At 41.8% G+C, this 13767-nt stretch overlaps 1 protein-coding gene and 2 long non-coding RNA genes across 3 annotated transcripts; all 3 read right to left on the bottom strand.

The window, feature by feature from the left end:
* Positions 1 to 456: 456 nt before the first annotated feature.
* On the bottom strand, positions 457 to 13493 carry LOC121715352. Its single transcript, XR_006033589.1, has 3 exons — positions 13483 to 13493; positions 7929 to 7932; positions 457 to 542 (listed from the first exon to the last, which is right to left on the bottom strand). It is a non-coding gene; the product is annotated as an uncharacterized LOC121715352 (long non-coding RNA).
* LOC121715351 lies at positions 588 to 1770 on the bottom strand. The gene is made up of 3 exons (XR_006033588.1): positions 1512 to 1770; positions 1162 to 1250; positions 588 to 665 (listed from the first exon to the last, which is right to left on the bottom strand). It is a non-coding gene; the product is annotated as an uncharacterized LOC121715351 (long non-coding RNA).
* Positions 3706 to 6700, bottom strand: xbp1 (X-box binding protein 1). Its single transcript, XM_042100980.1, is given in 6 exon segments — positions 3706 to 4865; positions 5216 to 5323; positions 5326 to 5382; positions 5539 to 5652; positions 5790 to 5886; positions 6331 to 6700. Coding segments are annotated over 6 exon segments (1257 nt in total). The 5' UTR covers positions 6561 to 6700; the 3' UTR covers positions 3706 to 4214.
* Positions 13494 to 13767: the final 274 nt, after the last annotated feature.

The following is a 13767-nucleotide window of genomic DNA, read 5'->3' as shown; positions in this document are numbered from 1 at the left end:
CTCAGACATCCACTGTGGTCTCGGTGTGTTGATAAAGGCGTGGCCAGCATCTTACAGCTCACCGATGGCTCCTTCGTCTCATTCAGTTCTCTCTGAGCAGTCTGACTGAATAAACAACTTCAGACTAGCAGATTAGCGTCTAGACAATGTGTCAAGTGAATTAATGAAAAAAAAAATATTTTAGATGTGAGCCCATTTAGCAGAGTTACATTTCAATTATGTAGATGCTATATCAATTGAAGTACAGATGCTTTCTTTAACCACACATCCACATATGTTTTCTATGGACAGCAAGCAAGATTTGTTTGTAAAGTAAAGTGCTTTTCTTTACTTTACTTTACTAGAAGATGTGTTTGATGTGCAGCTGAGCTTCACTAAGAGAGTTTGGAATAATCTGAAAAAGAATGCATTCATGATCAACAATGTAAGATTTTAAAATGCCATGTTATATTCAATGGACCCAGATATTCTTCAGAATGTCTATTCAACAACATCCTTGTAACACAAAAGTCACTCTATACCTGCTTCGTCTCTCCTCTTGTCTCCCAGTACTGCCCTTGAATGAAAAGGGTTTTGATCTCAACTCAGAAAAAGTCCTCCCTTCCTGGCCTGGCTGTCCTGACTCCAGACTTGCTCAGATGACACCACAAGCCTGGAGCGGAGCTCTGTGCTTGGACAAGACGAACATTTCGAGTGGGGGTGGTTTGACGGGGAAACGATCTCACATATGGCTATGATTTTCTCCTCAGAGGCTCTGTGTTTGGGTTTGGTGTAGACAGATGTGTTTTAAAACCCTGCCCTGGTTCAGAATACCGAACGATTACAGACTGCGTCACGTACACAAATCTATAGATATGATGTGACCTGTACAGTATATGTTACATATAATATGTACATTGTGGGCTATATCATGCAGGGACTGCAGATGTCAATTGTATCAAAAATGTAATATCAATACATAAAGTTGTATGTGTATAACTGTAGGCCTACGGTAAGATTATAAGGAAATCATTTCCTCATGCTAGTACCACACTGCAGGGCAAGAATTGAAGCCAAAGTGGTAACTTGTGAAATAGAGTGTTGTGAAAGCACTTTTGCGAAAGGTCCAGTGAGTGGCTTTGAAATAACTGAAGAGTCAGTAATGTCTTAATCTGCACAAACCTGTCTTGTCAAGCTCGAAGAGTTGATGAATGCACATGGAGCAAGACCAATTGTGTTTCTTGACAACGTCTATCACCCAGAACCACTTCCTGGTATGAGGGCAACAGAGAAAATATCACAAATGGAAACATGAATTAATTTCAAATGGCCCTTTTATAATTATAAATGGTTGGACATAACCATTTGAAGTTTCTTAATTATTATATAGTTAACCAAATAATGTAACCAAATATTTTACTCATAATAACACATCATGCACAGTTTATCTTTCTCTTTTATTATTATCATCATCGCTCTCTCATTTTCTGCCATATTACCATTTGAATTACTCACATACAGTGTTTGTGCACATACAGTGTTTGTGCCTGTAAAGGTCAGTGACACTGTCCATTTTGCCCATGCTGTTTTTGTAGCTTCTCTGGTTTTCCCCAACTTTAAAGTTCACTGGTACAGATCAGCGGTCAGATCATCAAGAAACCACTGACTCCATGGCACCCCTTAATCGCTTTGTTTCTGCCCAGCCACTTGTGAACAATTCCCCAGGAAAGACCAGAAACAACAAACCATGAGTTTCATGCATGGTTTCGTGAGGAATTCATTTAACCTTCCGCCCTGGTGGTTTCTGTATGGAAACACACATTGAGATAAAAAAGGAAATGAAAATGAAAAGTAGGCCTAGCTAAACCTCCCTAAGCTTGTATCTCTACTCCATATGTGTGTGTGAGAGAGAAAAAGAGAGAGAAAGGGATCATGATAACCCTCTGCTAAGTAACCGTAGCCATCAGCAACTGAAACCAATACGCTACACCACCGTAGGCTACTGGCTGCTGTATGTGTGTGTGTGTGGGGAGGGGTCCTGTTAACTAGATTCAGCAACCTCCTCGGGCCACTGGCCAGGATTGGTCAGTCTCACCCAGGCTGAAGACAGGCGTATATTATTACTCATGGGGCACATGCTAATTTAAGCATGAACCTTACCATTAAGGACACAGATATCATCATGGTGACTGTCTCACACAATAACCTATTGTGTGTGTGTTTTGTGTCAATCAACGCTCTGCTTTTGACAACCATATTTTTGTCAAGGATTTAGAGTAACACTTAAACACTGAAATCTCAGACAACAAACCGACACCAAAATACCAAACATCATCAAGAATGAAATGCTTGTTTCCCTTAACCTCAGCCCTCTCAGTTGCTTAGAACTCATCGCGCAGGAAGTTGAGTCAGAGCAGTGTAGCTGAGCTAACCACACTGTGGTACAACTACGCAGAGGGAGTGCAAACAATTTGACGTTGTGAAACCCACATCACAGTGGCAAATTCTTTAAACAGTCAAAAATGACAGCTACATTTCAGAACCTGAAAAGTGACAAGCCAGGTATCAAACAGACGTACACAATACAAAGGTTCATGTGAATCAGTCCAAAAGAGGAAGCTACTTCCTCAATGGTGATCTCATGACACCTCCCTACCCAGTGAAGAGCCTCTGTCCAGAGACTGAATTAGATCAGATAGATAGATAGATACTTCATTGATCCCCAAGGGGAAATTCAGTGACATCAGGGTGATATTAACCTGAACCAGTGTGCCCAAAGAAAATATACTGGACTCCCCCACTGTCGCGCTGTAAGATAGCCTGCCATAATCTAAAAGGCAAGCAAACTCTGATAACGAAGGGAAAACAGATTCAACTATATAAACCATACATTTTCGGAAAGCTTCCACCCTCAGGATGTGAGCTAACATGGGTTTTGACATGTCCCACCCTCCTCATGACTTTGTTGCCCATGCATATACATTGGGTAAAGATAAAATCGGATTTACAGTATGGCTACCTGTATATTGAGCGCTCTGCTAAGCTTCAGCTGTGAGTCCCAGATGTCCATAATGCATTTTTGTGTTATAGACACATACAGTATATCAGAAAATTACAATACAGTTTGGTGCCTTCAATTGCCACTAGATTTTTTAATAATTAGTATGTAGAGTATTTTCTTGATCCATTTTAATAAAATCTTTTTTTCCATGTGCCCTCTTCAATATTTGGAGTTAATCTTGTTCACATGCATTCTGGAAGATAGTACAGGTAGTACAGGTAGTAACCTACGTGGCACAGTGTAGAGTAGAGGTCAGTAAAACTAACATCTGATATGAACTCAACATTCAACTCTCCATACACCACCTACTTATCTTATCGGAATGTTTGCATAGTGTACAGCTGGCCAGGTCTCAAAGTCTTGTGTGTGTGTGTGAGTGTATGTATGAAGGTGGGGTGTACTCATGGGATTTCTTGTTTTACAATGTCTACACTTACACTTACTCTGCAAGTTGATAGTCAACACATCTGTCTTCAACTTCACTGGAAAACATTACAACATGAGCCGAGGTAGACTTGAAGTGGCCAGACTAGGAAAAAGGCAGATTGAGGTCACGTGCAAGTGGAATGCAGTTTCAGATACTTTCCTGGAAGGGGAAAAAAAAAAACCAACCCCACCCCCCGTCCCAAAAACCCTGTAACTATTCAAGACCGCAGACAAAAAGGTTATGCAATGCTTGAAGTTTAATACAGGGCAGTATGCTAGGAGGAGAATGCTGTGAATTTCAAATAATACAATTCATAGTAAAGCATTTTGGTATCTGACATTACATACAGACGACTCACACTAAATACATAAATAAATAGACAGATTACAATTAGTCCCCGGGACCCCTTTCAGACTATTGAGATTGTTGATTGAGTGATATTTAGTTAGAACCCTATACAATGTGTTAGATTTTCTGCAAATCTGACAAACTGATAAAATATTAATTTTCTAATCTGAAAACGAAAACTCCCCATGTTGCCAGGCTAATACAGGTGTACTGCACTTGACACCAGCCACATGATAAGAGTTGGTACTTTACATCTAGACTTTCAGTGTAGTCTAGGGTAGTTAGGGTGATGACTTCTCACATATTTACAATATAAAGCAAAGAAAGTCACTTTTTGAACTACGCCCAGAAGGGCAGCGAAGGAAAACTAAATATCAAAAACTGATGGCGGTTTAGGGTTCAGACACTGATCAACTGGGGGAAAAGTTCATTGGCGAACACGTCTTCCCATGAGCTCTCGGAGCACAGCGGGGAGGACATGTTGCTGAAAGGGGACGGGGACCTCTCGTATCCAGAGTCACTGTATGCGTCTGTCAGGTAGGCAGTCTTGCCGTAGCCGGCCAGGGAGGGGGACGCCGGCGAGAGGAAGTCATCGATGACCCCAGCGGCGGTGGCGCCGGACACCTCGGGGATGTGCACCTCTTCGGGCTCGTCCTTCACCGAGACATCCTCCACACACGCCACCACCTCCTCCTGGGCCAGGGAGAAGGCCTCCTCCTCCAGCTCCTCCTCCTTGTCTTCCATCTCCTCCTGCTGATCCTCCAGCTTCACCTCCTGCACACTCTCCTGCACCTCCACCTCATCCTCCTCCTCGTCCTCCACGCACACCACCTCCTCGACAGGCTTGGTGTAGATGTGGTCAAAGTGGATCAGTTCATTAGTGGCCTCCAGCTTAACTGGTGCGGGCCCCAGAGCTGCAGGTGCGGCGGGGCATACTGGAACTCCCTCGCCTCCACCGAGCACCAGCTGGGCTTCCTGGGGCACGGCAAGGGCCCCCTTGAGGAAGAGCTCTGGGTCGAGGATGTCCAGGATGCCAAGCAAGAGATCAGACTGCAACGGAAAAGAAACCAAGTTAAGCCAACATGAACACAATAGATGTCACAAGGCAATTTTTTGAACTGATGATACACAAGGCAACTTGCTAGTCAAGGTTCCTGAGTATTGTGGTTCTGGCATATTTCCATTGATATTGGGTAACCATTTTTTTTTTTTTATCTTTCTTTCTGGAGAACTTTAATTCTCAAAGGCACATTTTTATGGTCATTCAAAATGAACTCTCGGAACTGCTTTTGATGTTGCACAGCAACATTGCTCAAAATGTTGCCCTAGGCATCATCATCATCACAGAGGAAAGCCATTGAGAATGGATATGCAACAGTCATTTTCTCCTGCGGTCTCACCTCAGCGTCTGAAGAGCCAGGACTGCCAGTATCCATGGCGAACTCCTCGGATTTGAGGACTGCTGGGCCTGCACCTGCTGCGGAGGCACACGTAGCCTGAGTGCTGCGGACTCAGAAGACCCGATCCCCAAACCCATGGAGCTCACATTGGACTCTAACACCTGAACCTGTCCATGGGAAAGGGAAAGAGAGATAATTAGATACAGTCCACTGCCAGCAAGGCAGCTCAGATGTCCACTCACACCACAGCAACAACCCCCCCCCCCCCACACACACAAAAACTCACACAAATGTTTGAGTTAATGTTATGATCTTTCATTTACCTTCTCAACTTCCAAAGTATCTAATCCCAATCTCTGTCTCAGTTCCTCATTCTCAGTAATGAGGTCACTGGTCTTTTCTCTCAACAGCCGATTCTCAAGGTTGAGCTGCTGATTCTGTAAGGGGAAATATTTGTGCTCAGTGTCAAGGGCACACATTTAAGAGTCTGTCTAAAAAGGTAACATTTACTGTATTTTTTCCTTTTTTAAAAAAATTATTGTTATTACTATTTATTTTAATGTCATCTTCTTACCTCCAGCTCAAGTTCCAAAACCTGCTGTTCCAACTCTCCCATTTTGGCCTTTTTTCTGTCTCTTGCGGTCTGAGCAGCAACTCTATTCTTGAGTTTCCTATAAAAACAAACATTTTCATTAATTTTCTTATATATTTTACCCCTTGCAATAAAACACAATTTCCTGTAGACTAGTAGACTACATTAGAAGTAGGTCTCATGTCACTCCTTCAGTGATTGTGTAATTGCCGGCCATGTTCTTGCCACGCAGGCAGAACTGGATAGCCTCAACTGGGTGGGACTAAGCGCACTACGCATTTAAAAAACGCCAACGTTGCCAGATGGACCGGCCGGTACACGAAAGCATATCATTTCCTACAAAGGTTATTTTTTAGAACTACAGCAATAATATAACTTCCAAACATAATCCAAATTATACATCTCCAGATCCAACTCATGTTAAGTGTCGTTGCATGAAATGTTAAAAGGATGATCGGATTAACGTTACAGCGGCTACCATTAGCTAGTAATACCCGGGGTAATAGCACTGCGTGACACTTACCTCCGAAGTGCTTTTTCTTCAGGGCTCAAGTGTGTGAGTCGCTGTCTTTTCCGAAGAGGTGGTCCGGATCCGTTTGAATCTGAATCTGACGAGACTTGACTTGAAGGGAGAACAACCGATATTGACCGGTTGAAGCCTCCCTGTGTTGCCGTAGTAGATGAGGCATTTTGTTTTCCAGATATTAAGAGGACTTTGTGGGCGCCCCCAGTCCCTGCCGTCACAACAACCATTATGTGCTTGATGTCGGATCTCTACTAGACCCTCTGTGTCGTAAATTTAGGAAATATTTGTTCTATCGAAGGAATCTCTAAGTCCCCTCGATCATACAGCAACCTTTAGCTCGCAGAAGATATCTGCCAGTTCCGCCTCTTGCATTCTATTTCTACTATCGTGGTTCAACCTGATAGGACGAGAGCTCTCTGACGTCAGTAGGAGCTAAATCGCTGCTTGGTCGGAGGCTGATGAAATTTACATTCAATATGTCCCCTTGTTGATCACTACACGGAAAAGCCCCGTAACCTTACCATAGACCTAGACGTGTTTGCCAACAAACGAGTAGAATAACAACTTGTAAGTCAGAATAATCATCTGTAAGAGGCCATGCATCTGTCATTATAGCGTTTTGCGAGAGGGAGGGGGAGGGGGGTGATTTTACTTCACTTTTCATGTGAGTTTTTGGGGGGGAATTGAGTTGATCATTTCAGCCGATTGCATCAACTAAGGTTTTTGCATAACACAGGCTTAGGCCCTATAATTCCTGAGGGGAAAGGCCTTCTGGTCATCATGTTTTTCCTTATTGTCTGTTTTACTTCCCCCTTTTTTGCACAACTTACCAAGAAAATAATATCAGAATAACAAAGCTGGCTATTTGATTTCCCACAGGCTGCTTTGTTTCTATCTTCATTCATTTCAAAAAGAGGCCACTATAATGTGATGAACTAAGCAACCAGATGGTTAGCAAACATGTCACTTCAAGGAAAAGTGCTTTTTAAATAACATGACTTCCTGGTAAAGATCCTGTAGCCTACCGCTCACATAACTTGTCACGGGGTGACAAAAGGCATACTTTCACTGACAATGGGGATTGCATAAGGTGAGGCATGGCAGAGTTCATTTATGAGTCTTGTACCAGTCAAAACAATGCAAATGCTCACTGTCTAACCAGACACTGACCAATTGAATGTGAAAACACTAGGCTATTTATTGTTGTAGTATTTGTTAAGGTCTCCCCTCCATTATTGTTGTAGTAATTATTTTCACCTGAGGTCTCCTCTGGTCCTGTCCTCTGAATGATCATTCCTTATTTTGTAAATCGCTTTAGATAAAAGTGTCTGTTAAATGAGTAAATGTAATGTAAATGAAAACATTATCGCTGTTCTACACACGAACAAAACAGTACATTTACTACCACTGGCTGTAGCCTACCCTTCCACCAGTGACCAATATCAATGCTGACAGGACATTCTCATTTGACTCAAATGTTGCTTGGTATTAGCAGAACACAAGCATCCATGGGAAAAGGATAGTAACCCAGTTTATTTATGTATATTTTCTCCCAAAAAGGTAAGTATTTCTCCCTTTATAACCATTAAAAACACCTCTCTTATGGACGCCCTAAGAGTAAACAACCTTAAGCTGTCATCTTGGTTTCCTATTTTCAATGAACTTGCTGTGTGCAACACACAAAACATCCAGATGTAATTAAGTCTATATTGAGATAGCTCCATTAGGCATCCCTCATTAGTTCCAATGGTCTGTTTTCAAGTCAGCACAGAAGCCATTTGGTGGTTGTTGATGCCATTTAAAAAACATTGCATCAGATGTCTTCACATATGTTCCTGATTAGGCCCGATAATTCACCCCTGGGATAATGGATACTAAATGATGAGGTCTTTAATTACATATTAATCAGGGGTTGGATCGAAAAAACACATTCTATTACTAGTTGCGTTATTCAAATGGACATCACTGTGAACATTGTTTGTAAGTTCAAAGTAGTTGTTTAATAGAAGGAAATACCAGAGGAACGTTTCTTAAATTGGTATCATATGAGCATTTACAACCTCTGTGATATTTTTATATTCAGATATTTTGGCTCATCTGAGAGAATGACCTACTCCCATAGTAATTTACTCAAATATTCACACACTGATGTAATGATCTCTTACTTTTTATTTTCAAGAAATCACACCTGCTTGTTTTGGCAGAAAGGTGAAGAGGAACCATGTCATCTTTCATTATGAGGTCAGTGAAAACCAGAAGTGCCCCATACAGAGACAGATGCATATGAATAAATGAATGGATGTCATGGAAACTGACCGTGTCACCGGGGCTGATCCATAACAGAATCACCACGCTGATGTCACAGTCAAACACTCAGGCACTCGTATACGACTGGACTGAGCCCCACTATACACACATGAATGATGAAAGCCATCCTGTTGCTGTGGAAACGTGCTCTGTGCCAGCGATGCGTATGATGAGGTGGCCTGTTATTCTACCTGAGCAGGATCAAGAGGAGGGAGGTAGGGAGGACCAGAGGGCAGCACCAGCAGCAGGCTCATTGTCCCAATGCCTGGGCGGCCAAACAAAGAAAGGGTCAACAACAAGCAACACCTCTTCCCTGTGTGCGTAGACGGGCGGTTACATTAGAGGTCTTTACAGCATTAGCGGGACAATAGGGGCCGGCACCTGGGGCTGTGGAGTCCTGCTGTGGGAGGCTCACGCCCCGGGCGCTGTGTTTGCTCAGGTTGCAGCTCACACTACCCAGCTTTTGTGTTTGCTCTGGCTGCTCTTTTTCCCACCCCTTGAGTGTGTGTGTGTGTAGTGTGTGTGAGTTAGTGAGTGTGACTGTGTGTGTGCATGTGTGTTTGTGAAGGTGTCGGTCTCAGTAGCTGATAGAACCATCAGTACTCTATAGCCATGCCTAATCACCCACAGTTTATCTGTGTGTGTGTTCAAGGACTTTGCCCAGCTCCAAAGTCTACTGCTTACCACAGTATATCACACATCAATTCTGTGCTGAATTTGAACAGTTAAAAACTTGATACATGTCTAGTAAAAAAATCAAATATTCTTAATATTACCATTATTATCTGCATAGAAAAAACAGAGATTGGATAGTGCTTTGTAAGAGAAATGTGTTGTTTTGTATTCAAAAGCGACTATGCTCTTTCTGATTGTAATAAACAGTAAGAGACCACTGGAGTCCAATCTTAGAGTTGCATACAGACACAATGGAACTCATTTCAGTGGTGAGGGCTGCAGGGATGAAAAGGGCAGCAAGTTACGAGGGTCGATGAGATGATCTGTAAAGTCAAACTAGATACGTGCGTTATCACAATTTGCATGTGTTTTAAATACTGGAAGTGGAATGTCTTCCAGGGACTGTTGGGTAGGCCTGGCGTTTGTTTAATGTCTCGCGTGCCCCCGTGCGTAACTCTGTACAGTTGTGAACGCGTGTGCCGTTAAGAAGCGACGCCACATGTAAACTTACACAGCCACACCGTCTCTGGTTTCTCTTCCGAGGACATAAATAAACTACGGGGGACTTCCTCTGAATGTAGATATGATACATATCTGTGCCAAAGTCATAGGCCCAGCTGTCATGATGGCACTGCATGGCAGGTATATGGTTCAATGGTGTGAACAATAAAAATAGAGAGAGGGTGGGGTGGGGTGGATAAATGAAACAAATGAACCAATCTTAGTTAACGTGAAGCCACTGTAATACTGAAGAGGTTGGGTTTTGGTCATAATGAAACAAAAAACTGAAAAAAGGATTTGCATGTTTCTATCAAGAGCATTTACATTCAGCTATTTGCTTCTCAGAACATGTGCACCAGGTGCAGGCCTGCAGACATTAAAGTCTTACATCCTGGTGCCGCAAGCGCTTGTGTGCTCATGATTTATTTAGTGATTTAGTCTGTGAGAAACAATAATCTGAAACAAAGTGTTGAATTTAACTTCAACTTTACTTTAATTTTATGTTGATTAATTATCATTGTGTGGGGAATGGTGTCCCATGATGCTGCATAATTTGCTGTGTTAATTGACCTAAATTCACAGCAGTAATGGTGTGTTTTGTGAGTCTCTTTAATTGTCTCGGAGTCTTTGCCAGCACGTTGTTAGTTAGCGGGATAAGCTGAGCTTTGTACGCTGTAGAGCTGACAGAGCGATTCTTTTTGTTCCGCAGACATCACATTTCACCCCCGGCCCACCCGCCGCTGTCTGCCTGCAAAACAATAACAACAGCCACAACCACAACAACCACATGCAACCACCACAACAATAACAACAATATATTCAGATGCAAGCTTCACAATAGCAGTCGAAGAGAGACAGACTAGGACATGCCTGTGCTTTGCATGGACTTTGTCCTCCCCTGAGTGATTCATTTGATCAACTGTCTTTTGAATTTGATCTGTTTGAATTCAAAACTGGATTTGCAAGTCACGTCCTGGTGTAAGCTTGCAATTCCGCCTGTACCATCGGCCAATACCCAAGAATGTTTACTTGTGGACGGTGAAGGTGTGATGAGGGTACTGAGAATGTTTATTAGCCACTACAGTGTATCATCCCATACAGAAAGCTCAGGGTTATGAAAATGAAAAATGTGCAATCATGTGTCCGTTAGTGACACAGCTGCACGACTTCCTCTGTGTGCTGAGGCATAACTATTTCCAGGGCCTTGTTATGCAAACCTTCCTTTGGAGCTTAAAAAGAAGGCTATCTTCATATTGCTGGGCTGTTAACTTATCCCATGCAGGCCTTAAAGTTAGTTACCCCCAGGACATAAAGATGTTGTTGGTTCTTCTTATAATACAGTTAGTGTTGAGTGCCCCCTGGTGGCTGTTGGGATTATGAACATTTACCTGCATGTGTATGCATGAGCTACTATTTTGTTATGCAACAAGAGTTTAGTCTGCAGGAGACCAAAATGTTATCTTCAATTCTCACAAAGGAATATAAAGTGTGCGTTGTTTCTAAGTTCTTAAAGGTTCTTCATAAGAATTTGTGGCGTGAGTTGCTTTATAAAACAAAAAGTTAGTTAAGAAGAGTCACAAGTGAGACACTTCAAAACCAGGATAACTATTAGCAAGTTCTGCCTTTCTGCAATAAACACACATATAGGTCAGAGGAAGTCAATGATTTGAGATTGCTGAAGTAAAACATGTCTCACCTAAATCTATTTACAGCTGCAATAGGTCTGTTAACCTTTTACACTGACATTTATGTAAATGTGAAGTGACACCATCTGATACACTGTCACATATATAAAAACAATAAATGTTTTATATTAAGACTAAAAGAGGCTGGCATTTCATAGATTGTATAAAGAAGGTGAGAACACAATTTCAGGCTATTCTGTTTTTGACCTCTTGACCTATTTCAGCTGGTCATCTCTCTGGCCACTCTGAATCCCGGACTCGTTGACCCTGGCGGCTAGACAGCTCATACAGCTATTGACCGTTTCAAGAGAGTTCCATTATCAGCATCATAGTTGTTCCCACAAAGTTTCTGTTTTAACATTCCATATGTTATCTTAATGAAGCGGAAGTAGATTGGGAACAAAATAGAACGTTCTAGCATTGTTTTTGTTTTTCTTGTTGAAAAGGTCTATATGATGCTGCAAACATTTGAGTGCTCGTGATTTATTTTATGATTTAATCTGTGAGAAACCATAAATCTGAAACAAAGTGTTCAAATTCACTTATATGTAATTTGTTGATTGACTCGATGTTGATTAATTATCAGCGTGTTGGGAATGGTGTCCTGTGATGCTGCATAATGTGCTGTAATAGAATGGATAGAATTGTAGCTAAACCTCCAGCAGGCCAGCGCACTGTGTGACCTGACAATTGCTTTCTCATCAACTTGTTTATGTCAGTAACAGTGTACACAGCCCAGGTGGAGACCCATGATTTGCAAACTCAGCTGCAACCCCCCACCCCGCCACCCACACCCACAACCTCACCAGCAATTGTCTGGGCTCTCCAGTGCTGTGAAAATGGCGGCTCTTTGTCACGCCTGGGGACACACACTGCTCAGCACAACAAAAAGTGCATTTGAAAAAGCCGTAGAGTAAACACTCTCGTCTCGTAAACACTCTCGTCACACACTCCCCTAACCCTAATCCCTCCTGAGCCTCTGACACCCATCTGACACTCGAGATGGAAAAGCCCTTTCTGAAACTTGGGGGGTGGGGGGTACTGTATCATAGGATACTGTATCATGTGGAGAGGATCATTCTCTTTCCGAAGCAATTAGGCTGTTAGATTGTAAGACAGAGGACACTTTGGAGTGGACGAAAAGAGTTGTTGTCCAACATCTGATGTACCACATGGCATGATATGGCCTTTTTAAAGTTTCCAGTGTCATAATTATCTGTTGACATCAGTTCAAATGCCTCCCCTCTTGCTTTAACTGGAAACATGTTGCATAGAGCAGCTCACAGACTCATGTCTGCCCTCTGGAGGTTGTTTGGGGAACTACAAAACCTTCCTTGACTATAGTTTTTTCCCCAAGGGAAAAAATGCAAACATTGCAAAACCTCTGTTTTTGTCATTTAATGTATATTAAGTTCGATTTACTACATGAGAAAAATATGTCTAACCATGAAATTATTATAGAAACTCACTTTGATTTTGAAAAATTTTATTATACCGTCTTTAAGATATGTCATAATAGTGTATGTGTGTTGTGGATGATATTTTACCTGACTGAATATTTCAGAAAATAGCACTACATTAAAGGCATGGTTTTGTTTGTTGACCAATATCTGTACCCTACAGTTGTAACTGCATATTATGACTTATTGTTTTCAAAATAATTTGATGTAAAATGTTCCTTTCAAAGTGCTATTTTATCAGGTAGGGAAAGATAGTAATATATCCAGTAGGTCTTAAAGCATTGGTGACTTGCATATGAATGTCAACAACAAACTTTTATTTACATGCATCAAAGTTACATAGTAGAGTTATAAGTCATTGGTTTGACTTGGAAACATTCACACAATTGCCGCTGTAAGGCTTCCAGCAAGCCAAAATATCTCTCAGGCAATGAAGTCAAGTTTGCCTACCAAAAAACCATACTGTGCCGCCTTGTCTTTTCACGTTGTGTATGATGTAATTTAAGTGTAAAAATAGCCACTGCAAATCCCAGTCCCTCTTATTCATCCCAAGGCTGGCAACAGTCTATAATTAACAAGCGAGCAAGACCAAATAAAAACTGACCTCATATGGGAAATGTTTCGTTTCCAGTGCTAGCCACTCTGAACAAATACCTTCAGAGGGTCGCTAAACATATAAACAAAAAGGTATTGCTTGTTGGGTACTTTTTCTGTAGATCAACCGGGTGGTAAAACATATTTTTTTTCACTTTATACCATGACTACCTGTTTTGGTGACATCTTCAAATCAAATTTGATGGGATGTT

The sequence above is a fragment of the Alosa sapidissima genome, chromosome 8, assembly GCF_018492685.1.
Source record: "Alosa sapidissima isolate fAloSap1 chromosome 8, fAloSap1.pri, whole genome shotgun sequence".
Classification (NCBI taxonomy): domain Eukaryota; kingdom Metazoa; phylum Chordata; class Actinopteri; order Clupeiformes; family Clupeidae; genus Alosa; species Alosa sapidissima.
Note: the sequence above shows the minus strand (reverse complement) of the source record. Positions and strands in the feature narration are given on the sequence as shown.